The 25,403-nt window shown below is 33.9% G+C and overlaps 1 protein-coding gene across 1 annotated transcript in view; it reads right to left on the bottom strand.

The window, feature by feature from the left end:
• The window catches only part of LOC148946433 (rab GTPase-binding effector protein 1-like), a 95,484-nt gene that overhangs the window by 32,148 nt on the left and 37,933 nt on the right, over positions 1–25,403 (bottom strand). The window contains exons 3-4 of the mRNA XM_089097699.1: positions 9,551–9,637; positions 4,438–4,544 (exon numbers count right to left, since the gene is read on the bottom strand). Coding sequence (XP_088953825.1) covers positions 4,438–4,544; positions 9,551–9,637 — 194 coding nt within the window. The remainder of the gene's footprint in view (positions 1–4,437; positions 4,545–9,550; positions 9,638–25,403) is intronic.

Below are 25,403 nucleotides of genomic sequence, written 5' to 3'. Positions count from 1 at the left end.
ACGTTGAGCAAAATGGCTATCTCAAAATTTTGATTGGATGTGTTTGGGGAAATGGTGGGCGTGAGAGGGGGGTTAAGTACCATCCAATTACTTCACTTTCAACTATTGAAAAGGGAACAAGCCGTTTCAATTTCCAATCGAATGATTCCTTTTTGAAGTTTCTACGACAACGCTTTCTATAAAAATAAACCTTATATGCCCCCAGGGCATAACTTACAACCCTGGCCCTGAGGGCTGTGGGGGAGTGTCATCCTCAAAAACATAATTTCCAGACTTTTTAACTACGTCGACCAAAATGGCTATCTCAAAATTTTTATTGGATGTGTTTGGAGAAATGATGGGTGTGAGAGGGGTGTTAGTTATCCTCCAATGGCTTTTGACTATTAAAAGGACACAAACCTTTCTAATTTCCACTCGAACGACCACTTTTTGAAGTTTCTACGACACCACTATCTATTAAAACCTTATATGCCCCCAGGGCATAACTTCAAACCCCTTCCTGAGGGCGCTGAGGGGTTATCATCCTTAAACACCTGATTTCTAAAACTTTTAACTACGTTGAACAAAATGGCTATCTAAAAAAATTTACTGGATGTGTTTGGGGAAAAGGTGGGCGTGAGAGGGGGTTTAGTTGCCCTCAAATCACTTTCGACAACTAAAAGGGCCCTTTGAATTTCCAATCGAACGAGCCCTTTTTCAAATTTCTACGACAAACATTTCAATAAAAACCTTATATGCACCCAAAGCATAACACAACCCTAACCCTGAGGGCTGTGTGGAGAGTGCCATTCTCTTGGATGTAATTTCCAGACCTTTCAACTACTTTGAACAGAATGGCTATCTAAAAATTTTGATTGGATGTGTTTGGGGAAAAAGTGGGCGTGAGAGGGAGGCTTATTTGCTCTCCAATCACTTTCGACTATTAAAAAGGGCACTAGCCATTTCAATTTCCAATCAAATGAGCCCTTTTTGAAGTTTCTACGACAACGCTTTCTATTAAAAACCTTATATGCCCCCAAGGCATAGCTTACAGCCCTTGCCTTGAGGGTTGTGGGGGTTGTAATACTCGACGACCTAATTTCCAGAACTTTCAACTACGTTGAACAAATTGTATGTGTTTGGGGAATAGGTGGGCATGATATATACATATATATATATATATATATATATATATATATATATATATATATATATATATATATATATATATATATATTAAGTAGTTGATTAAAAGTAGTTTTTTCAAAACTACTTTTTAAAACAGTTTTTTAAATGTAGTTGAAAGATCATATAACAAAAACTCCGTGTTTGAATCAACCCCCCAGGGCCAGGGGGCAGGCGTTGTGAGTTATGCCCTGGGGGCAAATACGGTTGAAGGGATGCTCGTATAAACGTCAGAAAGAGCTCATTTGATTGGAAATGAAAAGTTTTAGTTTATATTTTCAGAGCAAAAAAAGATCGTAGGGCAAATTATATTAACATTGATAGACAATGATATTACATAGACAGGAAAACAAAGGGAAAAGAAAAAAGAGAGAAAAAACTAATAAATATTAAAACATTTTCTCGATTGACCAAAGTCTACGTGGAGTGTTCTCATTGGGAAGGCGGACTAAAATACGCCCTTGATCAGACCAAACACACTTGTTGCCATATTTCTCACGAGCTGTGTTAAGAATATCCCACCGCTTGCGGGTTAGATTTTCCGAAACAAAAATGCTACATTTTGCAAGTTTCTTCTTAGCTGCGTAAATACTTTTCGCAATCTCACAAAATTTAGCCAAAAAAAAGTATAGACAAAAATGAGAAGAAATACAGACACCCAAACATTAACTCGATAGAATGAATTTATGGCTAAATGATTTTATAAGGATTTCAAAAGTCTGGGTTTTCTTTGAGAGAGGATAAAGATATAGGTTTCTACATAAAGAAATTCCCCAAATGGCTCTATGAATGCCAAACTGATGCGGGCCTGAAAATATAAACAATTTTACATTACATACAGATGAAACGTAAATGGTAAAACACAAAAAGAGTCATATGGTTAATTGCAAATTGGAAGTTGTTAAAAAAGAACAAAACAAAAAACATGTCGACTTGAATGATTCATAACAGGTTAGACAAATATTGGTCTTTTAGGCAGTTAATCCAAATTATGACAAAATATTAGGCAAAGAATCTTTTATTAATTGCAATCAATGTGCCATCCCTGAGAGGTTAGATAGGGCAAATTTATATATATATATATATATATATATATATATATATATATATATATATATATATATATATATATATATATATACATATATATATATATATACATATATATAAATAAAGGTCCAGGATGCGGGCCTTTTTGATTAGTTCGCATATATTCATGTAAAACTTCACAGCGAATCAATTGGTTTTATTGATCTAGCTCTAAAATTATGGTAGGTGCTCGAATTTGAAAAATCAATTTGAAAAAGTCAATGTCAAAACTGACGACTGAACAATTTCTAAATCGGAAAATCCAATCCCAGAATCCCAATAATGGTTTCCTGCTAAAAATCAGATTCGTCAATTGTTTATGCAGGAAAAATCACTATATACAAAAAAACAACAGAAGAATCTTCAGCAAAGCCCTGAAGGTAAATTTTGTCAAACAAAAATCGCAAGCGATGTCGCTTTTGAATTCTGGCTGGTATGTTGACTCAAAGTAAAATTCTTTGACGTCTTCCAAGAAATTTCTAAACAAAAAGAAAGCTCCTTCAAATACCTATGCAAAAGAGAATATCAATGATACTGTCGCTATAAACTTTCATTTGTTTTGAATAAATCTTTGCCGTCCAGAATCATAAGTTTTTCAACTCGAATTTAAACAAAACAGATCCATGTGTCTGTTCGTAGCAAGAAATTTTCCCTCCACTGGCCATATTCTCTCCGGATCTGGCATCTGAAGAAAAATTTAACCGCTATCTCAACCTAGCTTTAGACATACTACTAAATACGTCAAATTTGGACTAGAAAACATTCTCTTTCCTTGGAGGAGGAAAAACTAATAATTCTGAATTTTATTCATCGACCTATCCACTATATTTTGGGCAATAGCAAAAGGAAGTTTTAATTTTGCCACAGTTAAGTACTTGACAATAAGCACTTTAAGTATGGTAAGGTACGTTTTTTTACGTTTTAAGCCCCTTGTTCCCATTTTATCACGATAAAAATAAAAGTACCAAATTATCATTTTCCAGAGAAGGCTCAGGCTCAGCATCCTGGTTTAAGTTTACTAAACATAACCGTTCATAGGTTTTTATACTCCTTTCAAGTCCTTTGTATAGGGGACGAATAGCCCCCCCCCCAAGCAGCATGTCAAATGTGTTCAGTCCTAAACTTTAAAAGCAGGCTGAGCCTCATAAAATCAATAAAAATAAAATTTTACCTGATTTTTTTTTGTAATTAGCGAGAAGTCCTGTTTTTTAGCAAATCAATGAGCAAAGATCTTTCGTCTTTTGACAGAAAATAATTTTAACAAAAATATAAGGACACTGGTCTTACTTCTTTCTGCAAACATCTTTCCTTATTATCTACTCTCGTCAGTGGTCTAAGGTCTTTTTTCTCTTCAATGTTCTATTTGGCAGTGAGCTCTAGGATCTTAGCACTTCGATGAAGCAAAAACGGGCTTATTATAGTCCTTATGTTTCTTATAGGCTTATTATAGTCCCTATGGACGTGCGCTGGGTTGAGAATTCTCTGTCCAAGGGGCACGGATTCAATCCCTGGCGTGGCCAGTTATTTGGGTTTGGGATGCGGGTCAGTGGTGTGACTCTGTAAGCTTAGCTAGAGTCGACCCAGCTCCAAATGGGTACCTGGAGAAATCTGGGGAAGGTAAGCAGGAAGGGTGTGCGAAAGCACAGGAAGGCTGGCCCCCAGGCCCCCAGTGCACTTCCTGGCTGAAGGGCCACGAAACGGAGATCAGCCCTGCCGGTTTGGACCTTAAGGGTCTAGTGCCGTAATACTTATACTAAACTGTGTCTTTTCTGTGTTTTGAACGTACTGCTTTACTGTGCGTTAAACAGTGAGCCTAGTCTTCCTACTTTCAAGTAGTATTAGTATTAGTAGAAATTAGTTCCTTTTTACCTCAGGAATAATTTTGGTGATCAATCCACTCTAGGATCTCTTTGCACTCAAACTATTGTTCTCCGCTTTTTTTTCTTAGTCAATTAAATATTTAGTTTATGAGCAGTTTGTTAAGCGGAATAACTGCATTTTTGAGTAATTCTACATGAATATATTAACATTAAAAATAAGTGCTTCATGTGAATCTTTTCAATTTCTTTGCAGAGGAGTCAAATAACCTCTCCTTCTAAGCAGCCTCTCAGCGGTAGTTTCAGTCCTAAACTGTAGAGGTGAGCTTTTCAGCGTCATTAGATATGTAAAATACAAAATTCGTACCTTAATTTGACATTTTCTTCCTGAAGAATAGCCTTTTGGGTGTTGAGCATACCGGTGTAGAGTTCTAGGTCTGCTATGTTGGTGCCTACTTCATCTCCAACTGCCACCTGGGGGGGGGGGGAGAAAAAACAAAATATATCTTTACTCGATCATCGTAAATCTAAACAACTCAGGAAACAAATTTTATTTCCTAATTTAAATATGATGTGCCCTGCAATTTGGCAAAACTTAGGATTTCAGGGGAGGCCAGCCCTGAAGACAAGGGCCATATTCGGGGAGGTTTTCAGGGTCTGATCCCCCCCGGAAATTTTTTCCGGCTCGTCCCAATAAAACAAAAAAGCATGCAAACAAATTTTTGGCGCGGCTTTAATGTTCTTTTCTGCCCCCCCCCCCTGAACAAAAATACTGGATACATCCTTGCCTGAAGACCCCATCCTATGTACGTCCCTTGTTTAGTGGTTTTTCGAAATCGACAAATTGATAATTTTAGTTATTATGGGAAAAAAGTGTTGTTAAATTTAACGAATTAGTTTTGCTTATTTATTTTCACGGTTCACGGTCCATACTCAAGAAAACGTGATACTGCCCTAAAAATTTCATATCTTTGAAACGTACAAAAGAAAAATCTTAGAAAATCACCGTTTTCCGGTATGAATATACCCCAGATGAGTCCAGGCGGTTAAAAATTACTTTTATTTTGATGTCTTTGGTACTTCAGCCTAGGGTAAATGGGAATTACAGACAACTAGCACCGCTAACTGGGCGGCGTAATCCTATAGATTTTAAAAATCCAAAAAAGTTAATTTTTACTCATTTGAATTTTTACTTCATTTGAAGTTCTTACACAGATTCCTTTTTCGTTAAATTATTATCTCTTGAATAAAAATATTAGGGCTAAGCTAGAAAACAGGCAATTTTAAAAAATGTACACAAATATACCTATTGTGCAATTTTGTTTAAATTAGTCCTTTTAACTTGTGCCCAACACAAAGCAAAATTAACAAATGGAAAACAATACATGCAGCTGATAAGAACGTGGGTAAAAAAAAAAAAAAAAAAAAAAAAAAAAAAAAATCATAAAAAAACTCACAAAAACATCCATGAACGAAAAACATAAGAAAACCTGAAGCAGAGCTTGTTTAGGTAAATTATCGTTTACCCAAACCAGCCAGAGGAACTAGACCCCGACAATCAAGCTGACAGCCAAAGAAGTCCAAAATAGGAAATAAATAAAATACAAACATTCAAGCCTTGTTCAAGCTCAATAAACAGATTAGCATCACCGATGGGATTTAAGGCAGATCAGCTAAAGGCTTAAAGGCAGATCAACTGATCGACAATGTAAAAATAGCAATGAACAGGGACAATGAGGTAAGTCAAGATAAATTGAAGGTAATGTTGGTAAGGTAATGTAATGAAGGTAAGGTTGAAGCAGCAACACATGTGATATAAATGATAACAATGTAAATTGGTTGGAAATTACTTTTGTTCTAGGATTTCTTTAACGTTTTTAAGACTGTAAATCAAACAGTCAAAATATTTTTCACATTGATTTTAAATTTTAACACCGCCACTTACTAGTTTAATTCTTTTTATTTTTTTTACTTCAAACCAAGAATGAAATCTCATGTTTCATAACAAGGCCGAAAAATCTACAAAACCAGCAGAAAAATAGCTTCAGAAAATATTTCACGTAGTCATAAGATTTATTAATTATACTAGTGAAAAGACCTTGGCGTGGCCCCTTCTTTCTTGATGACACTGAAATGCCTTGGATGACACGAACTTAACGTAACGTCTTTCTTACAAAAAGTTACGTCTTTAACATAACAGAACAGTACTAAATCGTAACATATTAGACCTAAGTGGACCTAAGACCTAAGTGGACCTAAGACGTACATACACCTAAGTGGAGTGGATATAAGACCCTCCCACAGATTAGTGGATTCAATATCAAATTGTCATACAGTGATACTTCTTGAAAACATTTAGTGAAGCGGTGAATTAAGAACATTTAGCTATGCTATGTTGTGACCATTATCGAGAACAAAGAGAAATTCGTTAAAAAGGTCCTGATCCATTGTGCATATATGTCTGTTTTTATTTTATTTTTATTAGTTTTTTTAAGGATTTTTAAGAAAGGATTTTAAACCAGTAGAGAATGCATAGAGACATTCAAAAGGTCTGAATAGATTCCAGCCCGTCTGAATGGAATGCAGCCTGAGGTCTCGTACATCCCCTTTCTACTGTTGGCAGCTTGGACGTTTGGCCCTCACCCTCTTGATATCATGGCGCTATATTTTTGGTTCCTTTTTTTAGTTTTTTTGGTCAAATTGTATGGTCTATTTTTATTTACATGGTTCCAAAATAATTCTGTGTCAATTTTCACCTTTCTAGCTTTGATAGTTTAATGACAATTTCATTGGAAGGATAAAGAAATTAATGAATTGACAGACGTACGCTTTTATATTTATATGAAACCAAAAAAAGCGATGTTTTTTCCATGAAAACCAAAGATGGACTTTACATCTTAAAAGAAGTATAAAATAATTTATGTAAAATGATAGAGAGAGCAGAGGGCGAAGAACCTGGATTTACATTTTCATGGCAACTTAGAGTGTTGCAGTAGCCTTTGGGCAGCTTCAACAATAAAAGATTCGCGGAGGCAAAACTTTGATTTGCTTTTTGCCATCGGTAGTCGTCAAACACTCAAAAATTTGGAAATTGTATTTTCCAGGAAAAGTTGTTTAAGACCCTCTCACAGTAAGACTTTAATAATGTTACTATTTAGCAGCCGCTAATTTGAGCAAATCAGATATTTTAGTGGACTTTCTAATCGGCTGTGAAATTGTATAAAAAAATTTGATTTCCCCAAATCAGTGCTAGCTAAATCTAGGGATTATTAAAACCTTAATGCGAATGGGCCTTTATGCTTAAATATTATTGACTGCAATTTTTTACATGATTATGCTTTAACCAAGGTACAACAACTCTGCCTTTTTACAAAAACAAAAATACTAGGGAAAAATTGAAGAATATTGGAGAGTCCAAGGACCCATTTTATGCGTCCAATCATACTACTTGAAAATTATTGTGTTATCCTGGTCAAAACACCGCAGAATTCCTAGGTCTCTACTAAAAGTAGGTAGCGCGCAAAAGCGGTGTCAAAATCCTACCTTGGTTCCAAATCATAGAGATTGAAAATTCTTGCATGATTCCGGTTTAAACAAGGTGCAATATGCCTACCTTTATGCAAAAAAAAAGTTGTCAGTCGGAATGGCGGACAAAAGGTATTGGAGGGGTCGCAATCCCACTTTTTGCCTCCAATATTACAGACTGAAATGTCTACGTTATTCTGCATCAAACAAGCTGCTATCTACTTATCTTTCTGCAAAAACGCTGATGGGAAGAGGAAAGGAGGGAAGAGGTGACAGGCGGGCAATGGACCCACTTTATGCCTCCAGGTTCTCCGCGTTAAGTTAGTGTTTACACCGTTAAAATACTAAATTAAGACTTAGCTAATTTTTCGCTGAGTCTTTATCCTACCTTTTTTCACCTATGTGTACCATAAAAATAAAGTTATCAGCATCTTGGAAACTTTCAAATTGTTTAACTCATGAACTAATATGTCTACAAGAAAACTGAAGCATGATGCCAAATACATTCATCAACTCATAAGAGATTATCAGCGAAAAAAAACATTGTCTCTTATTTATTCAAAATTTGATTTTCTTGTCGCCGGCCAGCTTGCTAACAGTACAACTAAGAAAGGAGCAAAGGGCAAGCTTTAATCTCTTTAGCAATAAGAGGACTGCTAAGGTTTAGGAGGGGTATGATACCATTTCCCTGCCTGAGTCCCAAGAGCAGAAATTCAAACATAATCACAGACAAAATGGCTTATAATAATAGATTGCAGCACTTAAGGAGCCGTAGAAATATGCCCCATGTACAAATCCCTAATTTATTCTGTTGAATATTCAAGAAATTACTTTGGTGATTAAGAAATGCATATTTAACAGTATCACTAAAACCATTTTTTATAGGTAGAAGAACTATTGACAGAATCGAGGAATCAAATACCATTTAAGATAAATCATTATTATATTTTCAATTACTTTTCAAGTCTGAACGTCACTACGAAAAAGCTCAAATTTAACTTGACGGAATGAATTGAGTTAAACCAAGTATAAACGATTTGTTTTCTGGCCACTCAAGCAAGAAGGTATACTTTTAATATTAATTTACAATGCGGCAACTAACACAAGTTCCATGAACTGAATGTGTCTTTTGTGGCGGCAAGTGTGTCATTATAAATGGCATGGAATATTTGAGGGGGAACGTTTGAGGGGAACGTTTGAGGGGAGAGGGGATTTACGATTTCTACCTTAAAAACGCCAATCTCCTGTTCTTCAAAATTTTACATTTAGCCAGAAGTCAATTGAAGGTTTAATTGTTCTGGTAGTTCCAGGAATTCATTTAGACCACCCCCCAACCCAGTCCGTCCACAATAAACCTACATTGAACACAAAATTGGCCCAATATATTGACATAAAGCACATTTAAGTGAATTTTGGGCACTGTGTATGTTATTCATGAAAGTGTTTTCCTATCAAAGACAAAAGGAGCCTAACCATTAAACAAGGTAGATTTTCAGCCTAAGATTGACCTGATCAAGAAAACGCTTAAAGCTAACAAAATACGATATATTCAGATCGAAAAAAAATGCTTTTTCAAACGAGGATGGAAATAACTAAAAAATCAAGTCTGGCAATTTGAAAGTTTCTTTTTCAGAAATCCCTGGAAAATCTCTTGGTTTCAATTCCTCCTCTCTTATTTTAAATTTTTAAACTGATTGCATAAATCACCAAAATCCAAAGTTAAACTTCAAAATACCTTTTTAGACTAAAAATAAAGACAAAATGTATCAATGATACTTTCACTACATTTTTATACTTTTTTATAACAAAAGAATACGCTGAAGAAAGTCAAAGGCTCATAGCCCTCTTTTAGCCCATACACAGAAACAACGTTAAATTAGCCCTTCACTAGCCCTTTTAATACGAAGCAACGATAAAACCAGCAGACATACTCGATTTACCCTAAAGTGAGTTACCTTAGAGGAAATTTCATGAAGGATTTCTTCAATTGATCTGCCTTTAAGAATTTCTGCAGCGGATTCCACACCTCTAACAACACTCACCTAAAAGCAAATAAGCTTAAAGCAATTAAATGTGAGCAGTGAAACTTATTGCATCCATTTACTATTAATTAATGACATATGACTCAGATATTTAATTTAGTTGGGGGGGGGGGGGCAGTGGCGCTGATTCACCAAAACGTAAGGAGCAAAGATAGTTTCTTCTTTTTTACGGAGATACAAAAAGGTAATTTTCAAATCTTAGAAGGGGGGGGGGGGTATTTTTTTCGATTTTTATTAAACATAAAAAAAGTTTTTATTTCAAAATCTAGGCTGGCAATACCGTCCGTTTCCAATTAATGTCCTGTGGGGGGGAGGGGATTAAATCAAGAAGTAGCCTTTCATTACAAATTTCACTTTAGGACAAATACAGACAAAGAGTCTTAAAGTTATATACGGAGAATATGCATTCTTGGCAACAATTTCACAAAATACATAATTTCATAGCTATCAAATGATATTCCGTAAATTGTGAGGAGGGCTTAGAATCAGTTCCAGGAGAATAGATTTCATGACCATAGACCATAATGATTCTTCATTTTCGAAAAATGTTTTATTATATATTTTGTTAGCGATGTGCAAAATAGTAAATTATATACATTTTTTTAATGATTCACTAGGCAAGCTCATACTCAAATGGACTGGAGATAAAGGCCCTGAAACAAGTGCTAACTTGCAAACCCAATATGTTTCACAATCTATCAATTTTACTACCATCTCTTATGCCACCTTACAATGGCTGCATTGAGATTAAATACATTTTCCCTCCCTCTCTCTATGTCAGACATAGCCTACACATTTCCTACAAATGTAGAGCATAGAACACATACATGCATAATAATTAAGCAGGTATTACCATATTTCTAAAGAATCAGTTGTACTAATATTTAGCCAAAAATAAGCAGAAGAGAAAGAAACACTATATTTCTCTGCTTTTTTACTTATTCGGCTTATTTTTAAACACGAAGGCAAAGGGCCTCCGTCTATTGTGGCCTGATCTAATATTTAGCCAAAAATAAGCAGAAGAGAAAGAAACACTATATTCCTCTGCTTTTTTACTTATTCGGCTAATTTTTAAACACCAAGGCAAAGGGCCTCCGTCTATTGTGGCCTCAGCCTCAACTCAATTTGCCGAGTCCACCCATAATAATATAATAAAATTCCTTAGCAATAATAAGAATGTTATAATAATTAGATTAAAAATAAGATTGTTTAGCAACGCCGTTCGGCATGTCATGACTAAAGAGCATAGGCAGCTAATAAGAGTGGAAATTGGCGAGTGTAAAAAAAAGACTAGCGAACGTCATATAGCGTTTGGCGTTTCTTAATATTTTTTTCAAGCTTCGTAATTAAGTTTTACTGTGATTGAGATCAGACACTATTTATTACACTAATTTTGCCTATTATACTTATTTTGATTTATTATTGTACTAAAAAATACCAAAAACACCAAACGCTGGATGGAGAAGGTGATTTTTTTCGACATAAGCTTCAATTTCCGGTCTTATAAGTTACCCATGCTCTCTGGTCAAGAATTTCGTTTTGAAAAAAAGGCGTTTATTCCGAGAAGGGTATTGGTGATAACAATACCCAAAGAGGAGATTCGGGTCTCAGGCACTAAAACATGACGTTTACGGCAGTCTAATTCTCAAGGTGAATCTTAGCATCCAACGTTTATATATTTTTGTTTAAAGTTAAATTCAACCATGGAGCTCGTTCAAAATATTTTATCAAATGAACCTCTGTTTTTTATGTTCCAAAACGCCCGTTTCTACTCGATCTGAATCTTGTCTGTTAATGCGTTTGCCAAATACGTGAGAGGTCAAGATATACAGTGCAGTATCTGGTTCCTTTGATTTGGTTGAGGTTTGTTACATCTATAGATATAATGTTGTCACTTACTACCATTAGATCTCGGCTCCAAATGTTGCTCATTCAATGCATTAAAAATTAAAACTTAGTTTTGGTGAAGGAAGGTGTTTTGTATTTGTTGTTTTCATTATTTATCATTGTTTGGATAAGATCTTTCTGCACTCCCAGTCCACCGTTGCCTAATACTTGACATTATTAGGTTAAGATTTTCTCAAATGGACGTCAGTTGGCAGTAGGTCGGAGTGGCATATCCATGCTATTTCTTTGATAAGAAATACACGTAAGAATAATTCTTTTTGTTTCAGTGATAAGATGTATTGTTCTTTTTGTTTTTTTCTCGTTGGTATACGAGCTCTGTTTCCCGCCAAAGGAAAAATGTATAAAATTCTATAATTTATTGCTATTATAATAAATAGCCTTGAACCTTCAAAACTAGAATCGTCAAGACAGTGGAGGAATACCCTTTCGAAATAAAAAAAAGTTCCTAAGCAGAAGCAATAAAAAAAATAATAAAAGAAGCATTATAAGCAGAATAGCAGTCGACTGTAAAATTTAACAAGCATAGACAGCACGTCAAAAGCCAAACATACCCCTCAGACTCTTTATTTACTTGACAAAATTGCAAATGACAAATTGCAATATCTTTTATTTTAATTTAAGGAATGAATTTAATATCATTTAACAGAGGAAAACTTAAAGAATGACAGAAGTCAAACCTGCACATAATACCCTTAAAAAATCATGCTGACTTTCGGTTCATTAAATAAAACAGAGTTTAATAAAAAAGAAAGTTTTTTATAACCTGAAAGTGAGGAGCAACATTAAAACTTAAAACGAAAAAAAATTATTACGTATACGAGGCGGTTGCCCCCTCCTCAATACCTCGCTCTTTACGCTATTTTTTTATTTTAGAACTCTAAAAAAAGCTTTTTAAACTACTTAAAGGTCCCTTGTGTTTCAAGAGCCACTGTTAAATAATTGGAACAAAAAGTCACACTTTAGCGTTACATAAAGGTCAATAGCATCACCCCTGCGGAAAACAAACAAACAAACAAATACCTAACAAATAAACATGCATCCGTGATCTTGCTTCTGGCAAAAAAAATGCAAAATTCCACCCTTTTGTATATAGGAGCTTGAAACCTCTACAGTCAGGTTCTCTGATATGTTGAATCTGACGGTATGATTTTCATTAAGATCGCTTGATGTTTTGGGGGGTTTACCACCTTTTTTTTAAATTGGGCAAATTTTCTCAGGCTCGTAACTTTTAATGGCTAACATTAAACTCGATGAATTTTGTATATTCTGAAGAAGCATCAAAATTCAATTCCTTTGATGTATCTTTTGTTTCCAAGACTCTATTTCTAAGAGTTTCGGTTACTATTGAGCCACATCACTTCTTACTTACGGTACGTTACTACTAACTGTTTGATCACCTAAGGTAAACAAAGATCTAAGGTTTAATGTGTATATTAAAAAAAAAAAAAAAAAAAAATTTAAACACAGTTTTTCTTACGGAAGTAAAGAACAAAGTTGCAACCCATTTCTATCTTATCCCCTACTCACTGCTTTACCTCCAGATATAAAAAAAACTTTATCCCCTTCATTACGGAAAAATAAATCAAATATCCCCCTAGTTTCCCATTTTAACTATTTAGCAATGGTGTTGCCCATATTTTTGTATTTCTTCGCTAATGTTGTTTTCCCCCTTCTTTTATTTTATTTTTATTAAGTTTAACCAGTTTTTAAACTTTTTAACTTATTCTAATGTTTCCCAGCTTAATTTATTGACTTAAGAATGATTTTTTTCGTTCTGATATTTTTTGTTTTGGCATTTTTTTTTGCCACTTTTTTAAGTCTTCGTGTTTTTTTTTATGACGGTGTTAATAACTCTTCCAAATTCATCAGTTTAATGTCATGGCCCCTATACGTATATACATGTTTTTTTTTTAATTTATTCAATTTTATTTTTGTGATGATATTGATAAAATGACATGTACGTTCCTTAAACCTATTTTTTATGTGTGTCTGTTTTTTTTTTTTTACTCCGAAATACAAATTCCCCCCAGCTTTACTACCTAATTAGATTACTCCCTAATAGTGATAGCTATTTTCTTTAAATATATCTTATCCTAAACATAAAAACGGCCAAAAATTATTGCTACGCATATTACGCATAATATATCTACAAAACTTTCTCAAATAAACTGACTCGTGATATTTTCCAATATTTATAGAGTTATAAACTAGCCGTTAACTGAGAAGCCCTAAATTAGTATACAACTATGGTTCTCTCAAAAAAACTCAAGCAAACTCAGTTTTCAGTTAAGGGCTATTTTTTTAAATTCTAAAGATATTGAAAATATGACGATTTAGTTTATTTAATCTCTTTAATTCTTTAATTCTCTTTAAACTCTTTAATTTCGTGAAAAAACTTCGTTCTTTCCTTTTTAATCTCTTTAATTCTCTTTAAACTCTTTAATTCCGTGAAAAAACTTCGTTCTTTCCTTTTTAATCAAGAAATTACACAATCTAGAAGTTATATAACGATCAAGACTAAAAACATGTAAGACATAGAAGCTTCAGTAAGCATTACATTCCCCCTTCATTGCTCAGCAATATTTATACAGACATGTTACATGTTAAAACAAATTTAAATCAGGATCATAAATGATCGTTCAGGAACTTAAGAAATGTAACCCATAAAGACAACTCGACACGCGAAGAGTTCGACCCAGACAATTCGATCTTGAAATTGGAAGAAGACCTAAACTTAGTACAAAATACATAATATTGACCCTTGCCCCTTAACCATGGACAACTCAATGCAGAAAAGGAAATAAAGACATCTATACCCTTAGCCCTTACCCCTTATCCTTGCCTACCCATGCCCATACCTACCCATAGCCTTACCCCTTAACCATGGAAAACTAAATGCAGGAAAGGAAATAAAGACATCTATACCCTTAGCCCTTACCCCTACCATTGCATACCCAGGAAATAAAGTTAATTATACCACTCGGACCACTTTTACTGCTAGTTGCTGCTCAGCTATTTCGTAGTCTGAAAACATATTATGCTGCACATTTCTTTTTTATATTTGCAATTTCTAAAAATAAAAACTGGAAAAAAATCTTGAAGAGCTGATTTTCCAGAGATGAATATCATTATATATTAAATATTCAGTTTATTCTAATTAATTCTTACCAGTCATCTTGATTATTATATTGATCTTTTTTTATTTGTCTTCTATATTTTACTGCAATAGTATTCTATAGCAGTTGTTCCCTTTTTCAGATTCTTCGTCTACCATAAAACTTGTCTATTTCTTTTTCAGATGTATCCAATTTTCATTTTCTGCTATATCATTTCTGTTATTTAGATATCAAATTACTTTTTAGCTATTTCACTTTGATGTCAGTTAATCATGGAAGGGGACATCCTCATTTATCTGCATGCTTACTATGGCCTCAATGAAGGGATTGTACTTTTCTTTTCCGGGTTTTTCATCTATAATTAAAATTGTCTATCTCTTTTTATTTTATTCCCCATTTTAATTTTTCGCTATATTTTGTTTTTATTATTCCTAAATTCGAGGAACCAGTTACATTTAAATATCTGATTTGTTGCTAGTCTTTAATATCGCTCCATGACGAGATTTTAGGCTACGCTTGAATTTTTTTTTAAGGAGCAAACAGAGAAACTTTTATAGGGAAATCGACGTATAATCGGACCGATAATCGGACCGAGCCGTGTTCGTTTGTCTCTGTCTTTTCTGTTGTTGTTGTTGTTTTAGATCAGTTAGCTTCAAAGAAGCAAAACGAATTTCAACTGATAGAATATATCTGGTCACTTTACAGCATAAGCTAGAAATGCAGCTGAATAAGCTAGGTTTACAGAAAGGGACGTACGCATAGGGAGGCCACCCCCTCTTCCTAGATTATATCGAGCTTATGTGCACTTCTTATTCAATATATCCGATAATTTTTACTATTGCCCTCTCCCTTCTCTTAAAAATGCATGAGTACGTGCCTGTTAAAAGCAAATAAAGCCATAAGTTAACTGCAAAAAGCTAAAAGTACAGAAAAATACAAGCTGTCACCATTGAAAGCAACCCACTTACGTGCTGAGATTCGTAGTACTGCAACTGCTGGTCTTGAAGTCGTATTTTGTCTTTTAGATGTTTCACTTCTTCCTCCAGGGAGGCTACAAGCTATAATTCGTCGTCACTTTCAACCTAATGAACATATAGCAAATGGATTAATACTTTAAGAGGCTCGACAGATAAATTGCTTAATTAAAGGATCGATAGAGTCTAGATCTAGGGTGGCCCGAAGGGAGGGTGAGGTGACTCACCCCCTGGTTTTTGTGAAGTCGTATAAGTTGTTTATTTTGACCTCATTGAGATCCCAAGTACTAAAGTCTGAGATATTTTAAGATTTATGTGCGTCTCATTTACACACTTTTTCGTCTTCAAAATTATAGGCAAGGAATTAGCTGATTTTGACAAAATTCGGCTACAATTGTAGAAATGAAGTACCAAACTCACTTGAATATAGTTGTGTTATTTTATTGTTTTATTTTCTAATTTAGTTTCTAAATAGAGTCGTTTAAATTAAACCAGGTTTTTAGATCTACAAATGATATGCTAGCCTTTAAAAAAAAAAAAAAATACAATTTCGCGGTTTAAACTCTAATTTGGCCACCAAATCTTTCCCAGGTCTATGTAATCAATTCATACTATGACGTTAGCCTCTGGTGGGTAAAGAGATTGATCTTAATTAAATAGTAACATCAATTATAATTGAAGATCAATTATTTGAACATCAATTTTTAATTGAACAGCGTTTAATGAAAGCATCGGTAGAACCAAGATCTACAAATGATATGCGAGCCTTAAAAAAAAAACAAAAAAAAAACATACAATTTCGCGGTTTAAACTCTAATTTGGCCAAATAATCTTTCCCAGGTCTATGTAATCAATACATACTATGACGTTAGCCTCTGGTGGCACGGTGGATTGACTTCTGCTTGGCAATAAGGGGCCCAGGGCTCAATTCAATATAATAGAGATACAACGATGTATCCGTACTAAGCCGATTTAGGATAAATTTTTAATCCAAAATTAGGATTTTAGATGCCCTATTCGCAGATAAAAATTAGTAATTAAGTTTTTTTAAAATTTCAAGAGCAGAAAGAATTTCAAGTGAAATTTAAAAAGTTTTACATAAGCAGTAGAAATTTTCATAGACGTCATAATAAAATTTAGGTTTTAATGTAAACTTGAATCTAAGACTGTAATTGAGCTTTAATTCAAACATCGGCGTAAAAACGCTTAAACGAGTGTTAACCAAAACAACATTTCAATGTCAAAAGAGGGCACATACATAAGGAAGTTGAGTTAATAAGTCGAATACAGATAATCAAGTGTTTGTAACGTTTTAACCGGCATTCACATTGATGTTCATACTGAGCAATACTCATTTGTCATAACAATTTAGTTGCAGACTCTTTACAGATTATTAGTTTTAAAGCACTGCTACCCTATATAATGAAAAATATAAAAGGAAGTTAGAAAAAATAGCTTTATCAGGCCACTGGGCTATCTCTCCAGCTATTTTTTTGAAAAGGAGTAACAGACGTGGAAGAGACAAGGGTTGAGAGTAAAGTATGACGTAAAAGTCATGTATGACGTATTGTATGATTGTATGACGTGGTGGCATCTAGTATTGCCCACACATGCAAGCCGTGGCTATTGCCTATCATAGCATTCTCCTGTGTACCACGTTGAGACCACATTTAAAAATCATGTAAAATAGTGTCTTTTATCCAATATTCAATCAATCACTCAGGCTAAACTGGGTATCTTCGAATCTACACAGAGGCTACTTGTTATACGACGCACCAAAATATAGAAACAAAAACGAAGAAATTTATTATTAGGGCTATGTATGGGTCTATCAGGGGAGGGGGGCAAAGTCAGGGTAACGACTATTATGTTGAAGAGGAGCATACAATAAACAATCTAATGGTACTAATTTTTTTTTATTAAGATTTATTGGCACTTATTGTGCTATGAAGCAAAATAAGTAAAATCACTGGAAGAAGTGATATTAAGAACTTCAGGACAGAAAGATTCTGGTTATTCAAAGCTTTTTGAGATTCCAAAATTAATTGGAATAAGCAATATAGACGGCGCTCAGACTGTAGTCCAAAACAAATAGCATGGGTAACTTATAAGAGTGGAAACTGGCACCAGTGTCAGAAAAAATAACAATCAGTGCCATCTAGCGTTTGGTGACACTTGAGAAGGTATAGTTTCCGTTTAAAGATGTATCTTTCTTTGGGAATCAACAGGATGTTAATGTTTGAATTTTTATGGACAATGAGCATTGTCAAGATTTAACTAATCAGTTTCGCTTTATTTTTTTACGGTTCAATGTGGCAATACTGACAAAAATGTTATACTGTCTGGCGTACTTCATAACTTTGAAACGACCAAAACAAAAATCTTAGCCGCGGTTGTATGAACAGATTTATAGGGGGTCGAGTGGGGCAAAACCAGTTTTATTTTGAAGTTCTTGGTGCTTTGAAATTACCTAAAATAATTTTAATTCAAAATAGTATCTTCACTTAAATTAATTTTATTAGAATTCGACTGGATCTACCTTTTTTACTAAAGAAGCACTCAATTGCTCCTTGTCAATTGGATCATCTAAGGACAGGAAACTATTTGTTAGGGAAGTGGCACTAAGCATATTGGGAGTTAAATTGCCAACTTTTCTTGCAAAAGTCTTCATTGTAGAGAATACGTTCGTGTCTTTATCTGCAGCTCTGTATTCCTAAAAAAGAAGATTTTGTGGCATTTAATTGCAAAAAAAAATTGATAAAGATGAATATCTAATTAATGACGAATCCCAAAAGAATGATCTTTTGTTTTGAAAACAAGGAGCTGATGCGGAAACTTCCACACGGAGATTTGAGTGTAAAGCAAAATTGACATAAATATTGCTTTGGAGCGCTAGACTAGTAAAAAGGATACATATATATATTATTATTATTATTATTGCTTATTATGTATGTTTTTATTATTTATTATATATCTAAATTATTCAATTATTATTTATAGATTGAAGTTGTTCTTTCGATACATTTGCGACAATTTTTTTTTCAGGAATATATTGTAAAAATTTGCACTAGCTGACTAGCATAACAAAAAGATATTATATTTCAAAGACTTATTTCAAGAAATAATAGAAAAAGATATACTGAATTTTTCTCGTTTACTAGATAAAGTTTTTCGTTTTTCAGTCTCAGAGTTAAACATTTTTGGCTTTTTTTCTTCCATCAAATCAAGCTTTGAGCAAACGCAGCTTAATGTCAAAAGGTTATATGGGATACGACCAGGCAATTGAGCTTCAATTACAGGCAACAAAGAAGCATAAAGATTTTCAGACTTACCAAATCGTTATAACAGGGCCTGTAACAATAGACACAACTTACAGTTAACAAGACCAGAACTACCGATTAATACAACCATCTACGTCAATCGGTTAACATCGGTTAGATTTTTTCAAAAAACGAGAATAAATTTCTATATTCTAGACAATTTCGAGCCTTTTGAACTAAAAGCTCACACTTAATCTTTATTACATCAAACGGGTCCTTTATTCCATATATATATGCTAAAGACGTATTACGAGCACTTAGCGGAAAACCTAGTAGAAATTCAAGATATCTAAAATACTTTAATTTGAGATGAAGTCGAAGATGGAAAAGTTTTCAAAATCACCGCTGGAAAGCTAATCAAAGGTTGAACCATTGACTGATACAGTCTAGCAAATATATCCCTTCTCATATTGCCCCGCAGATGAACGAGGGAACCGAACGTCTTTTTTATCTGAACTTCCAGATGGCTTATTATTAAAAGAGGTGATAGTATTTTTACAGAAGAAAATGGGACACCTAAGTATATTACTGAGTCCAAAGCATGAAGAATCTGGCCATAACCAGAATTAGGAGATGGAGAACCATGAGGATCATTAATCACTATATACGGGCATTTCGCGAGGTTATTATCTCGACTTTTTTTGTTCAGCTCATTTCCTAAAATTTTAAAATTTTCAATCAACACAGTCTTTGACCGACTAAGTAAAATAATGTCATCAGTATAAGCCAAATAACTAATTTAAACTGCTAAGTAAATCAGCAAGGTTTTTAATGAAGCAAAACAATCTTTTAGACACATATTGAAAATAGACGACGATAATATCCCCCCTGTCTAACCCCCCTCCTAACTACTACTTCATCAGCAAAAATTATAGATACTGAGGAAATGTGAACTTTAATTCCAGAATCCCAAGAACGAAAAACATTGAACAGGTTATGTGGTAAAACATATTTTAGTAAGCTAAGTAGAGCAGATGCATGAGAAAGATTATCGAAAGCTTCTTCAATATCTATTAATAAACAATATAAAGGGTCTCCTACAAGCCATGAAGAGTTTAAGATTTGAAAAAAGTAGTATGTGCATGATCACAACCGGTACTCCTAGTGAACACCAATGGATTCGAACCGACATCAAGCAAAACAAAAAGAGATTTAACACAAAGTTCAAACGTCCTACTTAATTGAGAGCCCAAAGTAATAGGCCAAAAAGAATCACATGTCTGGTAATTGCTTTTTCCATGCTTTGGAACCGGCGTAATTATCCCTGTTTTAAAAGAAGTTGGCACTTGCCCAGACAAAATAATCAGATTAAAAAAACACAAAAGCTTAGCAAAAATGAAGCCGGGGCTAGTTTCAGAGGATTGGAAAAAATTTCACCATGGTCTGGGGCACTTTTATTTTTAAGATTCTTCATAGCTACACTCAGATCATAACTAGTAAGAAAAAACTGAGGATCTCGATGTAAAAGAAGTTCATCAAGCTCTCGGACCTCGTCAGGATTAACATTACATAAAGACATTACATTCGAAAAATGGTCCACCCACATTTTCTCTATTGGGGCTTTATTAGAGATTTTATTTGAACCAGTTCTTTTCCTATTTTTTAAAGTTCTCCACAATGACTGCTGATCATCATCAACTTTTTCTGAAGCAAGTTTCATCAGATTATCAGATTATGATGTGCTAGCCAAAAACAAATTAAAATATTATCTAGCAAGACCGAAATTCCGACAGTAGCCTAGTAATTATTATATTTGGGAAGAGCACTGAATGGGGAATTAAACGGTATATTTTTTTTTTGTGTGTGTGTTTCTTAACGAATTTATAGCTTATAGTTCTGTTTAGGCGTAGAGCAAGTTCTATAATACTTATTACAATTTTAAAGTGCCTATATAATAGTGCCATTTTCAAGTGCCCATATAATAATTTAAAGGGAATTTAAAGTGACAGTAACAATAAAAATTGATAGTTTAAATCGGTTAAATGGAAACTCAGGCCATCCATATATAGATCTTCAAGAATTTATAATTATCAGGAATTCAATTTTTAATGAAAAAGACCTTCATATGCACTTCCGTAGTTTTTATTGGTAGCACCAAAATAAAAATGCGTCTAAAAACCAGCAAAAAATTAGCTGAAAGCTCATGCGGTAATGTCCTAAAAACTTCGTAATTCTGAAATGACTAAACACAAATCTTAAAAAATCGCCTATAAATTGACTTAAGGTCAGAAAGGAGGAGAAATGTTTTTATATTCTTGGTACTATAAGGGCTACTTGAGTACTTACTTGGGCTTTCCACCAAAGGAACGTAGCCTAATTTAGTTACATTCAATAGCCTATTGCCCATATTACATCTAATTCGAATAAACGGTACTTACGTGTTATCCCGAACCCACTCAAGAAGTTTGATCTGTTGAAAACCGGTTTTTCTGTGTGTTCTCTAAGATAATCAACTGAGCCAGAGTGAGATAAACTACTATACAGGTATATTTCAATAAAATATTTAATAAATAGAGTTGGTTAGGTATTTAATATAATGCGTTCTGGGCAGCCTGATTTTCATAATTGTCTCGTGTAGTTTCCAGAAGTTTGTTACAAAAGCATTGTATTTTCAGCTTATTTAGGTATATTTCATTATGAATAACCTAACTTCACTTTTTGTGTGTGGTCGGGATAAGACGTAAGCACCGAATAAATAATAATAAACGAATAAACCACAAGAATCAGGCTTCAAATTTGCAGATGGATGTTTCAGTAGCAATTTATTTATTATTATTATTTAATTAGGCTAGAAACCTCGGGTGAGGAAAAAATGAATTAGGGGAACGGGTCTATAGAATTCCCGATTTTCGAATTTAGTCCCGAATGCCGTTAAACTTTGGTCTACTGACCAAAGTTTAACGGCACTAGTAGGTAAAACCCAGGGTTTTACCTACTTTTTGGGTTCTGTAGGGGAATGAAGCTGTTTTAAGACGTTTGGGTACACTATAATTATTAAAAAACCAACAAAGAGAAAAATCTCTAAAAAAAAAAAATACACCATTTAATAAAAAAAAAAAAAAACACACGAGACTGTGGCCAGTGGAGAGAAAAGAAAAACAACAGAAACAAAACAACGCGGATATTTCGCCTGTATACAAACAAGGCGTCTTCAGCACGCCTTGAGCAGAAGATCTTTCATTCGTCAACTATAATTATTATTTTTTTTTAGCAATTAAGTAGGCAGTAGCCCATATTCTTATACGATTTCTCCAAACTTGAACGAGATTGATTAAAAAAGTAGTTTTTATTTCATTTTAACTTTAAGTATTTCAAAAACTTACTGATAATTCAAGTTCAAGTCGATTCACGGTGCCTTTCAGTCTTCTTATCTCGCTTTCAGCTTCTAGTTTTACAGCCGACCCAGCAGCTTGAACATTTTCTAAGATAAGTAAAAAAATGAATAAAAATCACATCAGTGTACTTGTCCTCTCATACTTTTGCAACTTCATAGCAGAAAGATTGAGTTTGTTTGAAGTGGGACCATTCAAGCATTTTCAATATGCATTATAGGAGACACAATAAAGGACAGTGGGCCCCCCAACTCTCTAGCCCTTTATTTTAATGGAAGGATATGTATCAGCAAGTTACACTAAATATGTAAATCACATGTAGAACAGATTGTATTCTTCAAAGATGGTGTTCGAATACAGTCTGACATTGCGCGGAACTGATAAACAGTTTTGTGTTTAAAAGTTGCGCTCCCCAAGTCAGGGGATTAGTGTCCAACTTACCGGATATCTATACTCATCGTTCCAACGATAAGCACTAAACCGGATCACTTCTAAAAGTTATTGATTGAAAAAGAAAAAAGTTTTTTCTGAGGGAAGTAAAGTTGAAACTTAAAACGAACAAAAATTCACAGTCTATCAAACATATATTGATAAAACTAATGCAAACAAACCAACTGATGATATTTCCCTATCGTTGTATGGTTATAGAAAACTAGCGCTTTACTGAAAACACAAAAACAATATAGGAGTTTTGGCACAGTAAAAGCAAACCGATTAAGGACACAAATAATTTCTGAGACCACACTGGCTAATCATGATAAACAAAAAATCGCGAAGAAAGGAAGAAAACGAGGACAATTAACAGCCAGTGAAAAAATTGAAAAATTATGCAAATATTTCGGTCAAAACCTCCATTTGACCGTCCTCAGTGCAGAATAAAACTGATAAAAATATAAAAAACAAATCTTAAAATAAAAACACCAAACTAAAATGGGACGACCCTTTCCTAGTAACGGTGAAAGGGTAACTGTTAATTGTCCTCGTTTTCTTCCTTTCTTCGCGATTTTTTGTTTATTAAGGACACATTTAAGATTGTTGTCTTATTTTCTTTTAATTTAATATCACTTCTCCACAATGAGTTCAGTCCAATGATTGGATCTCGCTTTGGTTCTGAAAAGGACATTTCATTATTAATTTGTAGACAAATCCGAAGTGAAGTCATCTTGATAGTATTAAGGCTATTGACTAGCTTTAAAATTTGTATCATGACTTGAAATTTTCTGTTGTATAGAGAAAAATAACCAGATTTCTATTAGTGGCATTTCATATTATGGTCTATTTGTTCTTCATTTCGTGAAGAAACATCATCATCGGGTTTATTTACACTAGATTTGTCGATATACGTTAGATAGACTGCAACACTGTCATGATCTTTCTTTATTCGTTTCTGGGGGAGGGCAACCCCTCTCATATAATGAATAATTTATGTTAGTTTTAAGTTTTAATTTTACTCCTTACTTCCAGACGAAAAAAAATATTTAATCTAAGTAAAATATCCTAGCTTCGAAGGTAAACATTTTAGAAATCAAATAACTAAGAATATCGATAAAACTTCACATTTTCTCTTCAGAAACATAAGAAACATTTCCGCATCTCTCATATTTTTTTTTGTAAAATAATACCGCAAATCTTTATTTCGAAAAACAGGGATTCTGATTCTTCAAAAATTTGGGTATTACCGTTTTGATATATTTTAGACATTTAATGCCATGCAAAAGTAAGCAAAAAAACATGCACCCTTCTATATCAAAAATGAACTGCACACTAAGAAATAACTTCTAAAGTTGCTATCGCGCATCGATTTCCTTGGCATTCTAGAAGGGAATATTTTTTAAAACAAGATTTTCAAGGTTTTCAAACCATAAGCAAAATTTCCCTATCGCTCAAAAATTTTCACGAAATGATACGATATAACCTGATTTTGAAACACAGAAGTTTTGATTATTTTTAAAGAGCCGTATGATACCAACACAACTTTGCACATTAAAGTGTGACTCCGGGGTCCTAATTATCTTCCCGGTACCAGTAAATGCGATAATACAAGGAGCATTCCAAAAATACGTGAAATTTCTGTCAACAAGCTTAATGGCAACCGTTTTCTACGACTGAGAAGGATTTTTTTTTTTACTTATTTGGGGACTTTTTACAAGGTTGAGAAACTATCACAAGAGTATAATGTAAAAGTTTTAAGGAAATTGTGAGCAGAATTAGAAAAAGTGTCCAGAAGAGCTTCATCGTGAAATCCACAGAATATTTTTGATACGCTAAAAAGAAGGTTCAGAGAATTTTGGTGGGAATTGCTGCCATATCCACCTTATATCCTAGACCTAGTTCCACCTGACTTTTTTTTATACGCCAGCTTTTCCAATTGAGAAATGGAACCGAAAGCGCCATTTATAGTATCATGAGACACTTGCAGATGGTGGAATTTATAAAAAGCACGTAGACATGAGCCATGAAACATATCTCTATGATATTCTGGTAACACGTTAGCCCTGGTAGATAAAAGAGACATCAGCGCTGCCCATGGGAAAAAGTAATTTTCTTTGTTGTTCAAGGTTTTCGATCATGCTGATTTATATGGGTTATTTTTCAGATTTTATTCGATTTTTCAGATTTTATTCGAAATCACCATAAAAATGTTTTCAAGGTAAACTTTTACTTTTAAGATTAACCGAAATAACAGTTTCCATTTCTGAATTCGTGTCAGTTTGCAATTTTTCTCATTAGGCATTTTTTTTCCAAAACACGTCTTTAACTTTTGGTCATTATGGGCTGTGATTCTATCTTTACTAGGTTGCAGCTACCACTGCAACCTAGTCCCTATCTTATCCCTTATTCAGCATCACCTATTTTAATGATCCTTCTAAATACAAAGATAGGTTAGGATAACAGAGCATCATGTTTTTTAATTAACGTTATTGGCTACAAAATAAAATGAAGAAAGTAATTCAGATATATATTTCATTTGTGGCTAAAAGAAAAACTTAGTTTTTGCTCATTTTAATGAATTTTAGACAAAAAAAAACCTAGCAGGCAAATGGAGGTATCCCCCCCCCCGCAACCCCCAGAAGGAAAAAAGAACTAATCGTATTTTAGATGTTTTCACTTATCAG

The sequence above is a fragment of the Artemia sp. Qi Xiang Cuo genome, chromosome 12, assembly GCF_049724085.1.
Source record: "Artemia sp. Qi Xiang Cuo chromosome 12, ASM4972408v1, whole genome shotgun sequence".
Lineage (NCBI taxonomy): Eukaryota > Metazoa > Arthropoda > Branchiopoda > Anostraca > Artemiidae > Artemia > Artemia sp. Qi Xiang Cuo.
Note: the sequence above shows the minus strand (reverse complement) of the source record. Positions and strands in the feature narration are given on the sequence as shown.